Raw genomic sequence first — 20,331 nt, 5'->3', positions numbered from 1 at the left:
CTTCTCCTAAAGAATAACTGAGTTTTACTTCATAGAGGTCCACAGGATATACAATACCTGCAGACCATGAAGCTAAAAGGAATGCAAGAGGTGGTTTGCCTTAACTAATTACACACCCTGACAAAATTTAAGGAGACTGGAAAATAGCAGCCTGTTTTTAGAAGAGAACCAACTTCTCATATGCAGAGAACCACTAATATATTTTCATATACACAGTACCAGTCCTATGACAATTAATAAGGTTATTTGAAATGTTACATTGATTCACTAAATGAGTAAAGAGATGTTTTCTAGCTCTTTTTGTTAGAGCACAGTACTGTGGCTTCCACTCCATCAATGGCACAGCACATTTCTTTCATGCATCATCATAGGTGTATTCAAAACACTCATATTTCCAAAATTCCTTCTAAGTACTCAGATCTCTCAGGTGCAACATAAAAATTATAGGTTGACATTACTCATCAATTTCTACTAAAGACTCTTAGTCATGTATTTGTGATGTGGGATGTAATAAATGTCAGTAATTAAATGCTCTGAGCAACTGAAAGGTTTTATAACTCCTAAATTATTTTAAGAAAACAAATTTATGTTCATCTGGAATCTACAGTAATAACCTAAGAATTTCAAGAATAACAAAAATTGCTTTTCAATAATTAAAATAATTTTCAATTATTATACACATATTACTCAATGTGGCATAATTAGAATTACGAAGGAACAGTAAATATAGAATTCATGCTCTGAGTCCTGTTGAGCTGGATTGTGAAAGAGAAAATTGTGTCTGTTGACAAACACTAAAGAAGCAACAGCTATCATTGCAGCTGCACCTTAAAAAATAACCACACACCAAAACCCAATTATTCTATATACAGTAGAAATACTGCAGTCAGATGTACGACTGCAATATTGGGTGGACATACTATAACTTTTCTTTATCTGACTTGGGCAATAACAATTGTGGAGATTTGGTGCACAAACTCAAGCATGATCCAGCAATTTAAGAGCTGCCAGTGTCCTCATACACCCCCCTACACCTTCAGTCTTTGTTGCTCTCAGAAACAAGGCAAAAAGCAGCACTGGAACCATGTATCTTTTCACAGTTTTAGTAAGACAGAGAGCAGTTTTAATCTAAGTAAAAGGATATGCAAGGAATAGCAGGAAGAGGTACAAAATCAGCCGGTGACTTGCTGAAAATAAGAGCACATCAGAAACTAATTAAAAAAAATAGTAACCCAGTGATAAAATGCTGTTTCACTGAAGTCAGTGAGATCATTGCAATTACATTTAATGAGGCAAAATTTGCTTCATGTTTCCTGACCCTGCTTTGTACCTTGTCTACTTTGCTAGATTGCTCTACACTGTTCTTCATTATTAGTTTAATATTAATTTTAACTTGAGAAATATCCATCACATAATAAAAAAAAGTTATAAAAAAGTTATAAAAAGGTAACCTTTTTCCTAAAACATTTTTAATTTTCAAGTACAGACAGAAGAGCAAGAGTATTTATTTTAAGTAAATACTGTATGTAGTAGCTACACTAAGGTTGAATTAGCTATTCCTTTTGGTTTCTGATGGATTTCATTAATGAAATTGTTGTTTCTCTTTAAGAAATCCCATTTATAAAAAGAATAATTTAGTGTGAGATTTCTATGCTAGGATTAATTCCTGTGGAGTATTCCATTCAGCAACAGGATTTTGCCTGATTTTGTAAACTTGACGTTGTTCAGACACCATAATTTTCTTAAGTCAGCTGATTCAATGTGGGAATATTAATTCATTATGTCGAGTTTCTGCTAGGACAGTCTCTCAAGTTTTCAAACGATTCAGCTGCCATTCACGATGAGTATGAAATGTCATGGTATGAATCACAGAATGACAGAATGGTTGGGGTAGGAAGGCACCTCTAGAGATCATCTAGTTCAACCCTCTGCCAAAGCAGGTTCACCCAGAGCAACCACACAGCACCACCTCCAGACAGGTTTTCAGTATCTCCAGAAGAGGAGATATTCAACCACATCCTCTCTCTGACAGTCTCTTCCAGTTTTCTGTCACCCTCATATTTAGGAAGTTTCTCCTCAGATGAACATCCTGTGAATGAGTTTGTGCCTGCTGCCCCTTGTCCTGTCACTGGGCACCACTGAAGAGAGTCTGCCCCCATCTTCTTGATACCCACCCTTAAGATATCTGCAGATCTTAAAATTGATAAAATCCCTCAGTTTTCCCTTCTCCAGGTGAAACAAACCTAACTCTCTCAGCCTTTCCTTGTAAGAAAGATGCTTAGTCCCCCAGTCATCACAGTTCTCCCTTGAGTCTCCTCCAGTAACTCCTCACCTTTCTTGTACTGAGGAACCCAGAGCTGGACACAGCACTCCAGATGTGCCTCACCAGGGCTGAGAAGAGGGGCAGGATCCCCTTCCCTGACCTGCTGGCTCTGCTCTTCCTGATCCACCCCAGGATCCCTCTGACCTTCTTGGCCACAAGGGCACTGCTGGGCCATGGACAGCTTGTTGTCCACCACCAGGACCCCCAGGTCCTTCTCTGCAGAGCTGCTTTCCAGCAGGTCAGCCCCAGCCTGTGCTGGTGCCTGGGGTTGGTCTTCTCCAGGTGCAGGACCCTGCATTTGCCTTTGCTGAACTGTGTTAGCTTTTCCTCTGCCCAATTTCCCAGCCTGTCCAGGTCTCACTGAATGTCAGCACAGCCCCCTGGGCTATCAGTCACTCCTCCCACATGAAAATAAGTATGAATACAGGCACAGATCATTCCTAGGCATTTTTAAATACTCTCTATAACACCGTGCACTGGAGTTCTGAATAAAAGCAAATTTATATTTATAGCAATGATCTGCAAAATGAGATTTTTACTCAGAATGAGAAAAAAAATACAAGCTTTACGCTATGTCAAAGAACTGCATCAACAAATTTTTCATGGGAATTACAGCTTACAAAATCCTAAATTAAGAGTTACCATTTAGTCACAGAATCCCTCTAAATACCATTATTTGCAAATCTGCATCTTTATATTTCAAAATATATGTGAAAAAAGTGTATTATTAATGATGACTTCACTGAAGGGATTTCTGAAGTGCTGGTTAACAGCCCATATTGCAAATGCAGGCAGAAATTATTAGTAGTATTTTTATATATGTAGAGGATAGCCATGAAGTAAACTGCAAAATTAAGGTTTTGGCTTTAAGGAAGTAAGACACTGGTATTAAGGGAGACGGGAAAATATGATCCAGTATAATAAGGAGAGGGAAAATTTCAGGCAGTAGCATGGACAGGACATTAATTTCAGCTGATTAAAAAGAGGAATGAAAGACTGGTTTTGAATGAGCTTCAGAACAAGTTCCCTCATTGTGCAGAAAGGCTAGGATTTTTAGCAAAATGACTGAGTAAGCATGGAGTATCTCTGTGGATTAAAAGGCAAAAAAAAAAGGAATATATAATCGGAAAAAATCAAGGACAGTGAAAGAACTCGATTGCTTGGGCAATTCAAGATGAAATTAGAACAGCTAAAACCCAGCTGAAGATAAGACCAGCAGGAAATGATTAGGGGTAAAATTGGTTTCAACATGTGGAAAAAGTTCAAAGACAACATAGGGTATTGGCCAAATGTTAGCGAACATAAGTGAGGCATGGTACATAAAATCTGAAGTACTCTACGGCCTCTGTGCATGGTGTAGGAAGCAGAGAAGCAGATAATACTGGGAACTAAACAGCCCATGCAAGGAACCTGACCACACTCAAACACTAACAGGGACCTCAATCCAGCTGCTGGCCACTCCCCAGTGGTGCCCCAGACACCAAGTGGGGTGGCCAGTTCTGCTCCGTATCTTCATCAATGATCTCACCGAGGAGACTGAGTGCACCCTCAGCACACTGGCACACAGTGGGCAAGTCTCACAATGTCAGCCTCACAAGCACACTCCCTTCCATTAATGTGAATGACAACCTTGCCTAAGGAGGCATAATGGTGGGAAACATTCACTTGCTTTAGCAGTTGAATAAAGTAAAACTGGTAACAAATGAAATTTGAAATGTGTTGGTCTTTCACTACCCTGGAAAACAAAACTTGCAAAAAAATATGTCTGCTTATGAATAAAATCCCTTTTTTGTCTTTGAGACAAGCACTGTAACTTGCATATGTTAGGATGCTTGAAATTTCACTTTCTCCTCCTGAACTTTTCAATTTGAAATTGAATACTTACATATGAAGTGCAAATGTGACAACTGTATTTACATAGTTAAAATATTCAAGGCGGAAATGGCAAAACCAACTATTTTCAAAATCCTGTTCTAATAAAAATCTCATTTTTCAAACAGTCCAGTTTTCAGAAGGAAAAAAACCCTCCTGTATCCTGAGTAAGCAACAACCTCATAGTTACAGCTATTTTCTTTAATCTCTTAAATGCTCATTAAAATCTTCATTATACGAGTTTTAGACATGCTGTTGACATTGCTACAAGCTTGATTCAAACTTCAACAAAAGAAATCGGTAATTCCAAAAGGTGATTCACTCCTTTATTTTAGATGCCTAAGACAGGCATAAATTATTCCCTGTAGCTGCTTGTCTTTCCTTAGTAACAAAAAATAAAATGGATGACTACCTAAGAAGAGGTATTCATATGATAGAAGCTACAGAGGTATTACACTGGGGTTTCTTTAATTTCAATTTGCTTTGAATTTGGCTTATCATCTTTTTCTATCATAGTAGATAAACATTTAAAAGAAAAATAAACAAAATAAGAAATTATTCCAATATCAGTCAGGGGAATTTGAAGTGGCTTGAATCAATAAATATACCACAAGCCTTTTCTAGCAGGATTTAAACAAAATAACCTCTAGGAGCTGAACTAAAAATCTGACAGAACCTCTCTGTGTATTTCAAAGATAAACTCTAATTCCATGGTATCTGTTTTTAAAACACCATTGACTAGTTGGAAATGTTAGAATAACATCTAAATAAAATATTTGGTGCTAACACAGGAGGTATTTTAAGAAATATTAAAACACTAACTGAAAATAGTATCAGTGAAGGAAACAGGATTTCACACATCTACATAATTCTCTTTATGGCAGGTATAAATACAGTATCTCGGAGCTGGACTGTAATACACAGGGAGTCTAGATAACCATATAGATTAGCCACCTAACTCTGAAAAAAAGAAAGCTTTGTTAGATGACTATCACCCTTAGAAAATACTTTTTCTATTATATTAGTTTTGCTGCCAATGTGTAGTGACTATCCAAGAAAATATGTCTGTTCTGGTAAATAAAAGGGGAAGTTTGTGACTTCCAGCAAGAAGGAAAATTAAATTAAATCTGAGAAAAATAAACTACCTCATATCCTCTATCCTGTCACAGAAGATGAAAGACAGATTTGGATTCTATTTGAGACTATAAAATTAGTATGAAAAATGTTCTTAAAGCAAGTAATTTTGTTGCAAAATCTAGACCACCTAAACTGCAGAGTATCACTGGCCTGGTTGAAAAGCAAATAAAACCACAAAGGGCAAAATACTGGAGGAGAAATACTTCCAGCAAGTTCAGCTGAAGTGAACTGGAACCCAGTTAATATTTAGGTTATCAGTATTCAGAGATCAAAAATTTTAATTCATATATAAAATCTACAAATAAATATCTTTTGTGGTATTTCTTTGAAAATTTGGTGAGATGCTACAGTCTGTGGACCCTTCAGCAATGAGTCCTAAAGGCTTATTTTACACCTCTGATGTCCTAAAGCATTTTGAAGATGTATTGGGTTGACTTTGGCTGGCCACCATGTGCCCACCAAAGCTGTCCTATCACTCCCCTTGCCAGCTGGACAGGGACAGAAAATTTAAGGAAAGGTTCATGGGTTAAACTAAGGACGGGGAGAGATCACTCACCAGTTACCATCACAGGCAAAACAGACTTGAATTGTGGAAATTAATTTAATTGATTGCTAATTAAATCAGATTAGGATAATGAGAAATTAATCTTCTAATGCCTTCTCATCATCCCTCATTTCTTCCTGGGCTCAACTTCATTCTTGAAATCTCTGCCTCCTCCAATCTAAGTAGTGCAGAGCAACAGAGAACAGGGGCTGTGGTCAGTTCATCACACGTTGTCTCTGCCTCTTCACTCTTTCCCTGCTCCAGCATGGGCTCCCACTTACTTGAGACATTACCCCGTGAACTTTGAAAAGCAAATTTCAATTATGCATGCACAATCAACCTCAGGAGGTCATAAAAAGTTACTGCAAATCCACAGACTTGCCTTCCACTTCTGCCATCACTGGGATGGTGGACATAAAAGAATCCAGATGCTGTCCAGGTATAGAGAGACTGTAACTATCCTTTACCTTAGCAGGAAAATGTGAGAGAGCACTCGTTTATTTATGAGAATATCAAAAACAACCTATTCTTCAACTTGGCTGAGACTTAATCTGTGTCATATGATACTCTCTGTGAAACATTATGAAGTGTAAAAGAATGCTGAATTCCTGAGGGAAGATATTATTAGAATTATTAAACATAGTATTGTATACAGAAACTAGCAATGAGCACAACACATGCTAGCCATATTCATTATCATTGGCAGTCATATTTGAAGAATCCTGTGCAACTTGCCAGTTACTGATTGTCTTTTTTTCTCAAAATAATTTAGTGTATTATTGAAGAATGTTTAGATTACCCAGTGGAGTGATCATATATAGCTACTCCTTACAAGCTGCACTCATTTGCGTTCGGCAGGATTTGCTGGGATCACTCAACACATGCTACACTCTCTAAAGTGCCTGCAGTGAATGTGTTTGCTGTGCAAAGAAAGGAGACAAAACAACATCCCTGCATTTTCATTTCATCTGCGTAGGGTGGTTACTGGCAGTAAGTCACATTAGTTGCAGGAATGGTAAATCTTGGACAGAACTGGACAGTTCTTATTGCTTTTCCAAGGTTTAAAAATACATATGCAGGTCTGTCTGTTTCAGTCTGACAAAATTCCATTTATCATGTATGATAAATTTTATTTTGATGATGACACCTATGTCTAGTTCTATTACAATTATAATGAAGAATGAGATTTGTTGATAAGCATCCATCCAAGCACAGAACTAAGAATAAGAGATGAGTCCACTGGCACCAAAAGCCCGCTTTGCAAGAAGGTCACTGTAGAGGTATCTAAATTACAGATTCTTCTCAATGCACAGGAAGCCTAAAGCAAACCTCCATATATTCCAGTTGTTTTAATGATTGGTTGTAACTTAGACTGGGAGACTGGACCACCTGAATATAGGCCAACATGCAGGCAAAATACAGTGCTTATCAGATCAGAAGAAAGGAGTATGACTGTAACTAAGTGGTAAGTACTGTTGTTGAGTACGAGTAAACTGAGTTGCAGTACAGAAAATCTCTACTGGTGTAAAACAGGTAGGATGAGGTATACTGACTCATGCAGCTGCACTGTCAATGGGGTTTTTAATTCTATTTTAATGCACTGTTCTGCAAAGAGAACATAACAAGAGATGCGAGATTATTCATGACCATATTCAACATAAGAGATGTGTCAAAGACTTGTTCTAACATCAGGTGAGGTGGAAACAAAGAGACACCATGAACTCTAGAAATCCAGGCTCTAAAAATTTTTTTTATCTTTACCTACTTAGAGTAACTAGGCACATAATTCAGAAAAAAATATTAAGTCATGTTTCTAAAAAGATTATGTCTTTTCAAGGAATTTTTTTTAAAAGAAGGATTTTACCAGTATGCATTCAATATTAATACTCTCTAAATTACCCAACAGAACATAATAACATTACAAGACATAATTTCTAATAAATCAATTAGTAATTGCCAATGTAAAAATAATACTGGTAGCAATATTCAGCTTTTGAATTAGAAAAGTTCCCTGCTGATAAGAAGCTGTGAATATAATCAACAATTGCAAAATCTCTGCAAAAAGACCCTTTCTTTTTACTGATGTTTTAGGTTTACTCAAACACTATCAATGCATAGGTTACAGAAGAGATATCTGCATGACTTCAAAATGCTGCACTGTGTTGGAGCCTATTTCTACTAGAGCAAAGTGTGTTGCTGCAGCAACACAGGCTATCGCTTCTAGGCATGAAAAATTAATAATATTGACAGAAAGTCAACAGAATCAGTGAAGTAGTGGACATGGTATTACACTTCACCTTTCTGATGCTACAGACATGGCAGCTGAGCTGGTAGCAACTGATTTCTGACTACCCTTTTTCATTCACCTTTGCTTTGCTTTAGCTTGGTAATGGATTTCTGAGAAACACTCCTCTTAGAAAACAATCACTGAATTTCCAGTTGTGAACCACGGGATCACCCATGGATCTAAAACAGCTGCCAAACTGTCAGAAATGGAAAGGGAGTGAGGGAGAGGCACAGTTTAAGGAAAATCTCGCATTTCTGTAATCTGAATTTGCCTAAGACTTAAAGAAATACTGCAAAATACTATTGGAAGGATAAGAAAATCTCTCATACGACAAAAAAAGTCATCTCACAGAATCGTAACTGGAGCAGTCTCATATTTTCAAGATTATAACCCATAGTTTACAGTTTATAATCAATGCTAGGGGAGACCAGTTCAGCAGGGTGCGAGTTTACATACAAATGCACTCATTATCTATTTCCCTTCACAGAGGAACTCTGAGTCTACTCTGATTCTCAAACACTAGCATTTTTAACAACTGCAGATTTTAACAAGTTATAAAAGCACAGCCGAAATAAAAAAAAATATGCAGCTGTCTACAATGAATCTGAGAGAAACAAAGGCATCTAAATGGATGTTTATGTAAATGATTTTAAGACAAAATCAAAGACAGCTACGTTGAGGCTCAGAGCATGTAATAGCTTTGTAATAGACAAGTTCTTGAGTTCATCCTATTACCATATGCACCTTCATCCTACTGATTTGTCTTTACATATCTTTTTGTTTTCATGTTCTAAAGAAATCACAAATAGTTTGACAATACAGATAGGGATTTAAGTGAACAGAAATATTTAAACAAATTTACCAGTACTATATTTGATAGGGAACAGATGCAATACTCAAAGGCTTTTTTTTTTTTTTTTTAGTAGACCAGAGGTCTTACACCAAGAGAAAATTTCTGCTTACAGCACTTTTTAAGTGACTGTGAACAAATGCTTAGATGCTTTTTTAAAAAAATGTAATTTTTACTTTTGAATTCATAGGAAATTCCAGTTACAGGAAGCTTGCAACTAATTTTGCCAAGGAAGGTTAGACCATATGATCACTGAAGTTTCTTCCAACCTATGATTCTGTGATTTAATTTTTTCCCCTCTAGAACTTGTCCATACATAAGACTGCACATCAGGGCTGGGCAGAAAATTGAAGAGAGCCTTGATATACAGAACAATTCACTTCATAGCTCTGATTTAAGATTCTCAAATCCATCAACTTTCATGTTATCTGACACAAGTAATTTACCAGTCAAATAAACTATGCTAAGGAGTATTTAAAAGATTTGTACTGTTTAACTGCACTTAGACAGTAATTGTGTGCTCTCATCCAGACTTCACTTAAAAAATCACATTTCTAACTGGAATGGAATTTTTTGACTAACTGGAAGGATTCTGGAATTTCAGGAAAAATTATTCAGAATTTATATTTCAGCAAAAGCATAAAATCTTACCCATATTCTATGTGTAAAACTATCATACCACTCTTCAATGTGAACTGAATTATACTATCAGAAACCTTCTCAATAATTCTCTGTTCATTTAAGTTCTAAATGAATACTCTTGTAACTAAAGACTAACTGTTATTATATTAAAATATCCTACAGACAAAAATCAACATATTAAAAAAATGCATCAATTTACTCTGATTTTCTTACGGAAACTGCATTTACGAACAGGTGGTTGGGTTCTTCAGCTTATAATGGCTGCAGAACAGATTCAGAAGTCAGTGAGAAATGCTAACTTTACCTGGGAACTGATGATACGTTGTGATGAACGAGCAATATTAGCTGGCAGGCCAAAAAAGTCAGGTTTATCATCTTCTGGAAGGCTTTCAATAATATTACGATAATCCTGCATTAGAAGAAAAGAATAGACAGAACAGAGGGAACTTTTTATTCTTCTCATGGAAACTAACAGCACGTGCTGAAAAGAATTTCATTAAGTGCACAGCATAACACAAAGATTAAAATAAGTATATAAGACATGACATATTATGGTAATCTTATTTATTGATTCATTTCTATAAATACATTTTCTTTATCAGAAACTATCTTTTTTTATATAACATTTCCACTCAAAAACAGCAAAAACCAATTCTGATTACAGTGATGCTACCAAATGAAAACAAAAAATGCCAAGACTATCCCTGAAAAGTAGGTCCAATACTTCTGTTGAAAACTTAAACGTAAGATTATTGACAATACAGAAAAAAATACTGTGGCATTTGGAGTTCTAAAAAGAGTATAATACATATGTATAAATTTAAAAGCATTCACTTCTATTTAAACCTATGAAAATATTCACTCAAAGAAAGTGCAGTAGTTGAGGAAAAAATAGGTTTGCATAATCACTGGAGATGCAGAATAGCATCAATAGTGGTTATAGTGTAGTAGTCACTAGTTATGCTCTCTTGCACAAAACAGACACAGGCCTTGCAGACTAAGGTAGACTAATGGTGTTGGATATCTCTTTTATTGTGATTTAAAGGCAAAAATATTTACTGCCTGAAAGTCTGGCTGCACTCTGTTGCACATGTGCCAAGTGCATTTTGTCTTTGCTTGCAGGAGCATGTGCTGGATATGCACAACTCATTTAACATGGAATCTCACTTCAGAGCAACAACAGTCGACGAACTCTACACCAAACACTAAGGAAATACTGCTTGAAGGCACAGAACTATGAATTCTTACATACATAATTGTATAAGCTATCAAGAGATATTAAATGCTGTGCAGGCTAGAAAAAACAATTCATCTACTTGACCATATTATCTACAAGAACAGAGACCAGCCTGGTTTGTTTGTCCCTTCTGTTTTTATAATATTAATTCAGCACATCTACAGAAAATAAAAAATAGTGGTCATAAGAAAGTAACAAAACAAAAACAAAACAAAACAAAACAAAACAAAACAAACAAACAAAAAACACCAAAAACAAAACATAAATAAATAAATAAATAAATAAATAAATAAATAAACCAGAAAAACCCAAACAAACAAAAAAACCACCAAACCAAACCCAAGCAGTCAGAATCCAGGTAAAGAATGTAAAATCACATCAATTTACTTTAACTACTTATATCTGTTCATAATAGAAGTCTACTATGGAGTCCATTAGAATGCAAGTGAATCTTAATCACAGTTACAACAATAATTATATTGTGAAAGGACAAGGGGAGATCATTGTTCAGACTGCTAAATTCCCTCTCTTTTACACTAAAGAAATACTGAAGGAGAATCAGAATCCATACTGATCACCAAATAAAATGTCATATACCTTCCAAGGCCTGTCAACAGACTGTCAGAATGTTGATATACTTTGGAAACAAGATGGTATATTCAGATTTTCATCCAGAACTTGTAGGAATATTTAGCAGTCTTTAAAAAACTACTGTTATGTTAACATACTAATTATATAAAAACATAATTATATATTTATCATAAATTAACCCGATTTCTTTTACTCAAATCTTCATAGCTGGGCTGCTCTACACCACAGTCCAATCAGATATCATAAAAAAGAATAGGGAACTGACAGATTTAATGCTCCACACAAAAAAGATAATTTTCTGGAAAAACAGAGATATCCTTTGGATTGTAACTTTTGTTTTCTTCGTGGAAATATTTCAAGAATCGTTCTTGAAAATAAATTATTTATTAGGTGATAGAAGATGTATACCTACCAAAATACTGCAGGAATTCGGTAAAGAGATCGAACATGGGAAAGTACTCATCTTCTTGCCTCTGGCATTCAAACTGCCAATGATTCCTGAATTGAAAAGCTGCTCCAAATAGGACCGAAGAACCCTCATATCAAAGTAATTATCTACACGACCTCCATAAATGGCATTTTCAAACAAGCCATGAACAAATTCCCACTGAAAATCTTTGGAACCTATGAATTAATTAATTAGTATTAGTTTTGTATCACTGAATAGCATTGTATTATAAGCATTTCTTCTTGTCACTACAGCTCTTCAGGGTAATAAAGAGATGAACACATCAAATTTTTAATTGTTCTTCTATATGACGGATCAGTAAAAGCTGCAGAAACTTGTAAGAGTTTGTAAATACTTGTCACTGAAAAAACAAACATTTAATGTGTTGCAAATGAATGATTAGAAATTTTGCTTTAGACTTGAAGTGGTTTTGAACTAATTAGTTATATGGATTTCAGAAATTATGCTACTAATTTTGTATTCCTTTGTCATAAATAAAATTTCATACACTATTTTCTACCACAGTACCATCTGATCTTATCATATAAACTGACTGATTAAACCAAAAGCAGATCATGTTCCAAACAGGTGAGATTACTGGAAATGTCATCTTTCAAACACAAAGAGGTCCAGGATAGAAACTTTGCAAATCATTATGAATCACACAATATAGCACATAAATTTAAGCATGTTAATAAAATTTCCCGGTCAGACTGATGTTGCGTTGGATTACTCTGACCCAGCTATCCCACAAGTTCAAAATAGCTTATTTTTCCTTTTTATAATATTCTCTCATAGTTGCCCAAAATAACTACATACTATGTAGAGACAATGGTCTACTTGTATCCTATTAGATTTCATGTGCAGGTGAAAGCTTGATCAGAAAGGTACCCCCTAAAGTCTGCTGAAAGAAGAAAGTTAGGTAGGGGGTTACTGATGGTAACTGTTGTTTCCTAATGCTTCAATCATTCCTTCATAAGAAAAGATATTTTCACAGTAATAATTAATGATTGTCATTGACAGTTAATGATTCAATCTCTTCACCTTGCTGTGTGCCTTAAGTCTGCACAACTAAGGTCTAATTTCAGAAGTACTAATCATCCACAAATCCCATTTAAGTCAATGATTGTAAATTATCGCTATATATCAGTTCCTAATTTTATTTTGAAACTGTACAAAATGTAAGGAGTTTAAAAAAAATACTTTTCCTACATTAACTAATATTAAAAATTCATACGCTGGTTAACAAAACAATGAAGTAGGGTCTGTCTAATACTGAGTTTCAATATGAAGAATTCCTTCATATTCAATTCATATTCAATTCATTTATTCAATATTTAGGGGAACTCACACTGGAAAGGAATGGAGACATAATATTTCATCTTACAGGCAGCCCTGTATTTCCTGGTTCTTCCTCTGGACTCAAAAAGCTGAGCAGTATACTCCCTGGGCACCACGAATTATTGGTTTATCCAATCAGTCAAAAATGGATTAATGGTTCACCCTGTTTTTCCAGTTTTGCTTACTGATTATGAGCTCTACAGCATCTCCACTTTTCTATGATTGTTATTGAAAGATAAAGCTCTTAGTGAAGCATCCCTACTAATGGGACTTTTCTTAAGAAGTGACTTACCCTCAAAGAGTCTATCAATAATGTCAAAACCAGCACGTAGATCAGACAAAGAAAATTCATAAAACTTGGTCCAACCCTACCATGAAAAGAAATACAAAGAATTTAATTAGGCACACGATGATCATGAAGTAAAACACCAGTATCATGTGGTTATTGCATGCTGTATAATACTTAACGAAAAAAGAAACAATCTGTGTCTTTTAAAGTCCTTTTTTTTTGAAACATTTAATAGATGCAGTATAAAAAAAATTCAGTTGTAACAGTGCATTTAATTTTATATACTTACAAAAACCAGAAAATCAATTGAATATGAAAAGTATAAGCTTTATTTACTTCAACTAAAACTTGCCGACATCTGCGACTAGATCATGTATTGAACTCCAATTTTTTTATTTCTGAGGGTCTTTTCATATTTCAGTATACAGACATTATTTTCATAAATAGGACTGACTCTTCAAATATACTCTTTAACATATTCTCATAACCTTACTCCTTAATTCATGTCACTTCTCATCTGACCAAAACAATTATCAATTACTGCTACTATTACCATAAAAACATTGACCACTATATGTATATTTTAATAATTTGCAGTTTTTACCTCCTTTTTGGTTTTGGGGCATTAGTCTTTATGTAGCAGGAATGCATTCTGTGTATGTAATTCTCACAAAAAGCTTTCAGTGTAAATGGATAAAGACTAATATATGACAATAATAAATACTGATATATGGCAAATCATTTAGGAAATCCAGATCTCAAAGGTATATCCTGTTGCTCTATCATTTTACAGTGTACTTTGCATATGGATGGTATCATAGCAACAGTACATATGAGTCAGGATGAGAAATGCAAATGTGTCAGTAACACGCACATGTCCAGTGAGCTGTCCAGTGAAGTCAAGACTGCAGCTGCTCCACAGATCACAAAAAACTTTCAGCCAGCCACCATGAAAGTCATATTCTGGAAAGATGCTCCTAACAGTATCTTTGTTGGGGTTTTGGGACAGATCAGTCCACGGACTCAACACTATTCAAAATCCATTATAAAATACAAGAGCTTCTACTTGAGATTAACTACAGTCAATCAGTGTTAGAAACTGGTAATCTTGAAATATAAATGCATGACTGTCTGCACATTTGTGCAGTGGAATTAGAGAGAGCACCAATCCTACCTTCTGTTACTTGAAAAACTGGCCAAATGAACATGAATTTGAACAAGAATACAGGAGGATTCATGTGTCAGTTTAATATTTATTAAACTTTAAATATTTTCACCTATTGTACTTCTTGAACACCATTTTCAAAAGCCTGTTACTGCAAAAGGCAAAAAAATCATGAAGTTGAAACTAGCAAAAAACTCTCAAACATTCCAGACTATGCCAGATCAAATCCTTCAGATGACACAGTAAATTCACATCTAGTCTAAATAGAATAAAATATACAAGACATAAAGCCGTTTGCTATTTAGTGGGGTTTTTCGGTCTGTTTAATTTAAGCATTTTGCAGCCAGAAAAAAAAAAGTTTACTTTAATCAAAAATTTAAAGAAAAAAAACACCTCTCTGAAAATCATTATAAACCTCATAAGAAATTAATGATTTCCCTTGTTCTTCCTTTCCCTTGAAGGAAATTGCATGAAGAAAGTGTAGACAATGTCATCTCCTCTTTCCCTCCAGTATCTCTTTTCCCATGTCTTCCATTCAATTGTGTTTCTATAATATTTTTGCTGTCCCAAGCAAACAGGATTCACAGAATCTTTTCCACACTTCTGTAACAGTATCACTTAGCACATGAATCACAAAATAACCCCATGCAGGCAGAAGCAATTTTCGGAGGTAACCAGGATCTTATTTTGCAATGAATTCAGAGAAAATAAAGGCAGGCACCAGAAATATCCAAATCTTTCTCATTTCTGAATATGACCCAATATGACATGATGGAAAATATCTCCAAGAATAAAAGCTAATAAATGAGGCAGATTTTTTTTAAGAGATAGCAAATAAAATATTACCTGAGGGATATAATTTCTTCTTTCTTGGCATACAGCATGAAACCATGCTAAACAAAAGAGAGAATGTGCTCTAGACAGATTTCCCTTTTTGTTGATTTGCTCTGGTGTCCAAGATTCATAAGTTCGCAAGAGATTTTTTTTGAGTCCTGGAGGTGCCTGCATTGGAAGGAAAAACACTGTTCTAGACAGGAAACCTGGTATTTTTATGTGCTATTTTCTTAGATTATAACCTGGAATTTGTAACTTAATGAAATAGTACTTAATAGAATAAAATTTAACAAGAAAAAAACGTTTCTGATAAATGGCCTAACAACAGAATGATTCTACAGTACAAGTAACTTCAACATACTGAAGGAAATGGCAACCAGGTAACCAGGACCAACTTGTAAGACTGCACTACACTAAAAGAACTTAGTGAAAGCACAGTAGTCTATTAAAATACATCAGTATAAAACAAATTCAATTGTTTTCAACCAAAATAATTTTTTTTTCTGATTTTACAACCTCAGCTATCAATTACTTCTGTGATGTGATGAATGTCAGATAGCCTTATGCCATCCCCACACTCTGTTAGCTAGCATATAAACATAGTATAGATGAATGACAAAATGCAAGTTCTCAAATTTAGTGGTAGGTAATGTTTACAGCCACTAGAAATAACTACGTTTAAGGTGTAGGCAGTAATCAAAATTTCAGTGCTTAAATAACTGGATTCTCAGCTATTCTCAAATTGCTTGCAAGTCAGAAGGCAAACATAACTTAAAAAGATACTTAAATTATAATTTTGTGTTTTTAAAACTGTTTGTTGCTCTTTCTTTTGAAAAATGGCTGTTAGTGTTTGCATAAGATTACCACTGTTGCTCCTGACAAATAATTGCAAAATACAGCACTAAATTGACTTTTTTTTTTAAATATCTGTACCTTCATGGGTAACATTCTACATACATTGGAACATACTACAGCCATATAATAATCAAATATCATTTGACAAGTCATTGCTATCACTGTTCTTTCATGATAACAAAATATTTACTGCAATTGGAAAGGAGACAAAATTATTTAGAATATTGCATTTGTGCAAAGTTCCAATTATTCCAAAGATAGTGGAATGAGTCACATAGTCAAGCAGTTTTTACCATTTAAGTCCTCCATATGAGCAAGACAGTACTGCAAAACCCTTAAAACACCTGCAGTCAATGTAAAAGTGTTAACATTTTCAGCTTCTTGAAAGTCAGCAACATTGGACTCTAACAGGCAAAACCTCCACACTCCATTATGAATGGAAGACTTAGGAGCACTCCTATGAATGATTTCCATATTGGACACTACTGCTTAAGTATATTTATGATTAGACTACTTTCCAATCAGCTGGAGGAACATGGTTACAGTTATTCCTTAAAGCCGAGCCATTTCAAATGCAAAGGTCTCAATTTTGAGTAAAGGCTTTTAATTTTATGTTCTGCTGTAGGGGAGGAGAACTATTTTTGTTGAAAGAGTCCAGTGAATATAAAGCTACAGAGCCAAAAGGGAAACTAAGGAAGAGAAAGTGGGATTCTGTGACCTTCAGATGATGATATTCCTCACAGAGAAATTCCTTGTTTTCCACCCATGTAACAATCAATACCTGTGTTGACTTATGTTTTTAAGAAAAACTGATTAAATGCACAAAAGGATTTGGAGCACAAAATAGAACAACTACTTCTCCTAGGTAAACATATTTCCAGTTCATACTTTCAATTGGAAAAAGCATGTAGAAAAATTATCTTTCAAGGTAAACTCATATTTTTTATTACATGTAATTGAAATATAAGGTAAAAAATAGTTATTCTATCTAAACACATAGTCTGCTATACATCAAGATTCATTCAGTGTAAGAATCTAATAAAAGCTTTTCAAACAGATCTTACTTCATAAGTTATTTTCAGACTTGATTGAAGCAAAATTGGAGTAAATTTTGGATGAACTTCCGTAGTAAGCCAAAGACGAAAGTTTGGTTGAGGATGTAATGTATTCAATTCCTATTAAATAAATGTTATATATTGAAATAGGCTTTGAGGTGATTGGGGTTTTTTATACATAGAACACTATTTACAAAATAAAAATATCTTCAATTAGAAAGTTAGGCTTATCTAAAAAATCAACAGTTGCTTATACACATAAGGTTCAAGATGTGTTGCCTCCTCATGTTCTATATCATTGCTGTACTCAAATTTGAAGATCATGCTAGCTGTGTCAAAATATTTGCACCTTTCTCTTAGATACTAAATTCAGGACATAAAAATACAGAGCAGTTCTTTACTTCTTTTAAGTACAATACCACTAGAAGGCTACATCAAAAATGATAAAGGCTTGCAATGTGGGCAGCATATCAACAACAGATCTCAAATGACTTTCAAAACTAGCATAGCTATATTAATTTCTACCTCACTGTGGTACGCTTGGGTCCATATTCAAAGACTGTGAGAACTGAATTCCTGTACCTGGATGGAACTGAATTATGAATATGCCGCAGTCTCTTAAGAGGATTTTCAAATGTAAGAATTACATAGCCTCACACTTGTTAATGGTATGCAAAACAGGCAAGGGGATGTTCAGAGTCAAACATCAAATCTTAGTCTATATTAAGCTCAGCAAGAAGTTTAACACATTCAGTATTATGTTCATGTGGAAATAGTAAGACCTTCCTGACACATATCCATATTTTAATACTTAAAAGATCTGAAATTTTGTATTCAGCAAGGAGCTTACAAACATTTCATTACCATTGACTGTCTTGTTCAGACTACATGACACACGTCAGTGTTATCTTGTTTTGCCTTTCCATTTTTTCAGAATGGATTATAGAAATGCTGAAGGTACAAGCCACATGCTTACTGCTAGACAGATGACAGACTCCAAGCTCATGTCCATGGACTACACTTTACCAAAATCATTGAAAACTTGAAAATTAAGACTGTAGTAACTAGTAATTGAAGGAATTCCATTATTTTCTTCTGACTTTATTTGTTTTGAAGATTTCACGGTGATGCACATGAAAAGTAAATCATATAAAATCAATTTTAGTTAGCAAGTTAGTGATTTTACATGCCATAAGTGTGTGTTTCCATAAAATATGAGCCATTTTAATTTCAAATTAGCAAAAACCTCCTAGCGATTCAGCCTGAGTCTGCACTTCAGAAAAAGAGAACTACCAAAAACAAAGTCCTAGAACTAAGGGGGGAAACATAGATTCATAGGTCATGCAAAAACATGGACAGTATCCCGTAAAATACCAGAAGTCATAACTGGAGCATTTGCTCACTCATTGCAGTAGAAATACTCTACACTGTATGAAAATTAAAGCAATCACACAAGAAGGGAGCTGCTTAGATCTTAAGCAGTTAACCTTCTTCATGACTGAGGAATTTCCAAAAGTGTATTTTTAAACTTCAATTTTAAACATCACCATGGAAATGCCTGAAGTACTTCAGAAATGTTGCATGCTAATTTTGTCTGGTTTCCCGTATCATCTTCTCTATCTTCCCTCACCTTCTCCAATACAGGAAGCCAAGATGTAACGAGATGCAGGTTCTTCAAACACAGCCATTCTCCATTCTGAGCACATTCTCTTAAAGTTTGAATAGCCAGGTCAGCTTGGCCCTGGCCCATGGCAATCTGAAATGGCAGAGACAGCTGTATCAAGAATCCCTCGTACCCCATTTAACGGTTAAATACAAAATCGTGTTTTCAAGTTAGGATACAAACGTTAAAAAAAAGAGTGCTAAAGATAACCAGAATTTTCTCTAATTTGATAGGTTATTAAAGTAGGGAAAAGATTAAGGGAAACAAGCTCTTCTTTGCAACTTATTTATCCAGTTTCTGTACAAACAACATTACCTAGTCTTCTAATGGAAAATACATCATTTGGTGACGTATTCCCCAGGAAGTCAAAAAGTAATTTAAATATCAATGACTAAACTGCATTACTGCAGAACTGCAAAAATAAGAGATAAATGAGAACTAAGTTTCTTTTGACTGTAAGTTAGGAGTATTTTATTTGAAGATAAATACTCAATTTTATATTAAGACAAGTGAAAAACTAAGGCTGCTTTCTTTTCAGCTGGGACATATGAATAGTATTACATAATACTCCTTTCTTTTTATAGTACCACATTACAATCTATTTTGAAGATATACAAAACAAAACACCTTGAACCAAACAAGTTGAAAATAAAGAAATCTTAGCCAATGTGAAAAGTCTTGTCTTGGTACTATGATTCTCTGACTAGGTAGAAGTAAGCACAATACCTTAAAATAATCGAAAATAGCCAAAAGAAGAAAACTGAAAGTCACCAGTAATATAATAGCAGATGGCACAAATTCAGCATTCTCTTCTTTATCCCATGTGAGAAATAAATCAACAGAGAAGGAAATTCTTTTATGTTCTATTCAAATTACATGAGAAAGTGTAGGAAAAAAAATAAAAAATATTCTCATTAGTGTAACAACTTTCAGATGATTTGCCTTGAGTCCTGATCCTTAACTGAATACCATACTATGCTACATTTCAAAAGTCCAACATGTAAAGGATATTTAGAGATAAACATGAAAATCCATGTGGCAGAGTAAGAAATATGTGTTGTGCAACGTTCACAGCTAGATAAGATGGCAGCACAATCTAAATTTTTACAGTCTGATGGGAAAAATATATTACATCAGTTTATGTTCTAGAAAAGGAACAATTTCAAGGACTATTTAAAAGCAACATTAAACTTGACAT

The 20,331-nt window shown here is 34.7% G+C and overlaps 1 protein-coding gene across 1 annotated transcript in view; it reads right to left on the bottom strand.

Moving 5' to 3' along the window:
* The window catches only part of DYNC2H1 (dynein cytoplasmic 2 heavy chain 1), a 143,082-nt gene that overhangs the window by 43,458 nt on the left and 79,293 nt on the right, over positions 1–20,331 (bottom strand). The window contains exons 77-82 of the mRNA XM_066312977.1: positions 19,101–19,226; positions 17,480–17,590; positions 15,573–15,728; positions 13,565–13,640; positions 11,896–12,107; positions 9,960–10,064 (exon numbers count right to left, since the gene is read on the bottom strand). Of these exons, the coding sequence (XP_066169074.1) occupies positions 9,960–10,064; positions 11,896–12,107; positions 13,565–13,640; positions 15,573–15,728; positions 17,480–17,590; positions 19,101–19,226 (786 nt within the window). The remainder of the gene's footprint in view (positions 1–9,959; positions 10,065–11,895; positions 12,108–13,564; positions 13,641–15,572; positions 15,729–17,479; positions 17,591–19,100; positions 19,227–20,331) is intronic.

This window comes from Sylvia atricapilla, chromosome 2, assembly GCF_009819655.1.
Source record: "Sylvia atricapilla isolate bSylAtr1 chromosome 2, bSylAtr1.pri, whole genome shotgun sequence".
In the NCBI taxonomy this organism is placed as follows: Eukaryota; Metazoa; Chordata; class Aves; order Passeriformes; family Sylviidae; genus Sylvia; species Sylvia atricapilla.
The sequence above is the reverse complement of the archived record's forward strand: the minus strand, read 5'-3'. Positions and strand labels throughout refer to the sequence as shown.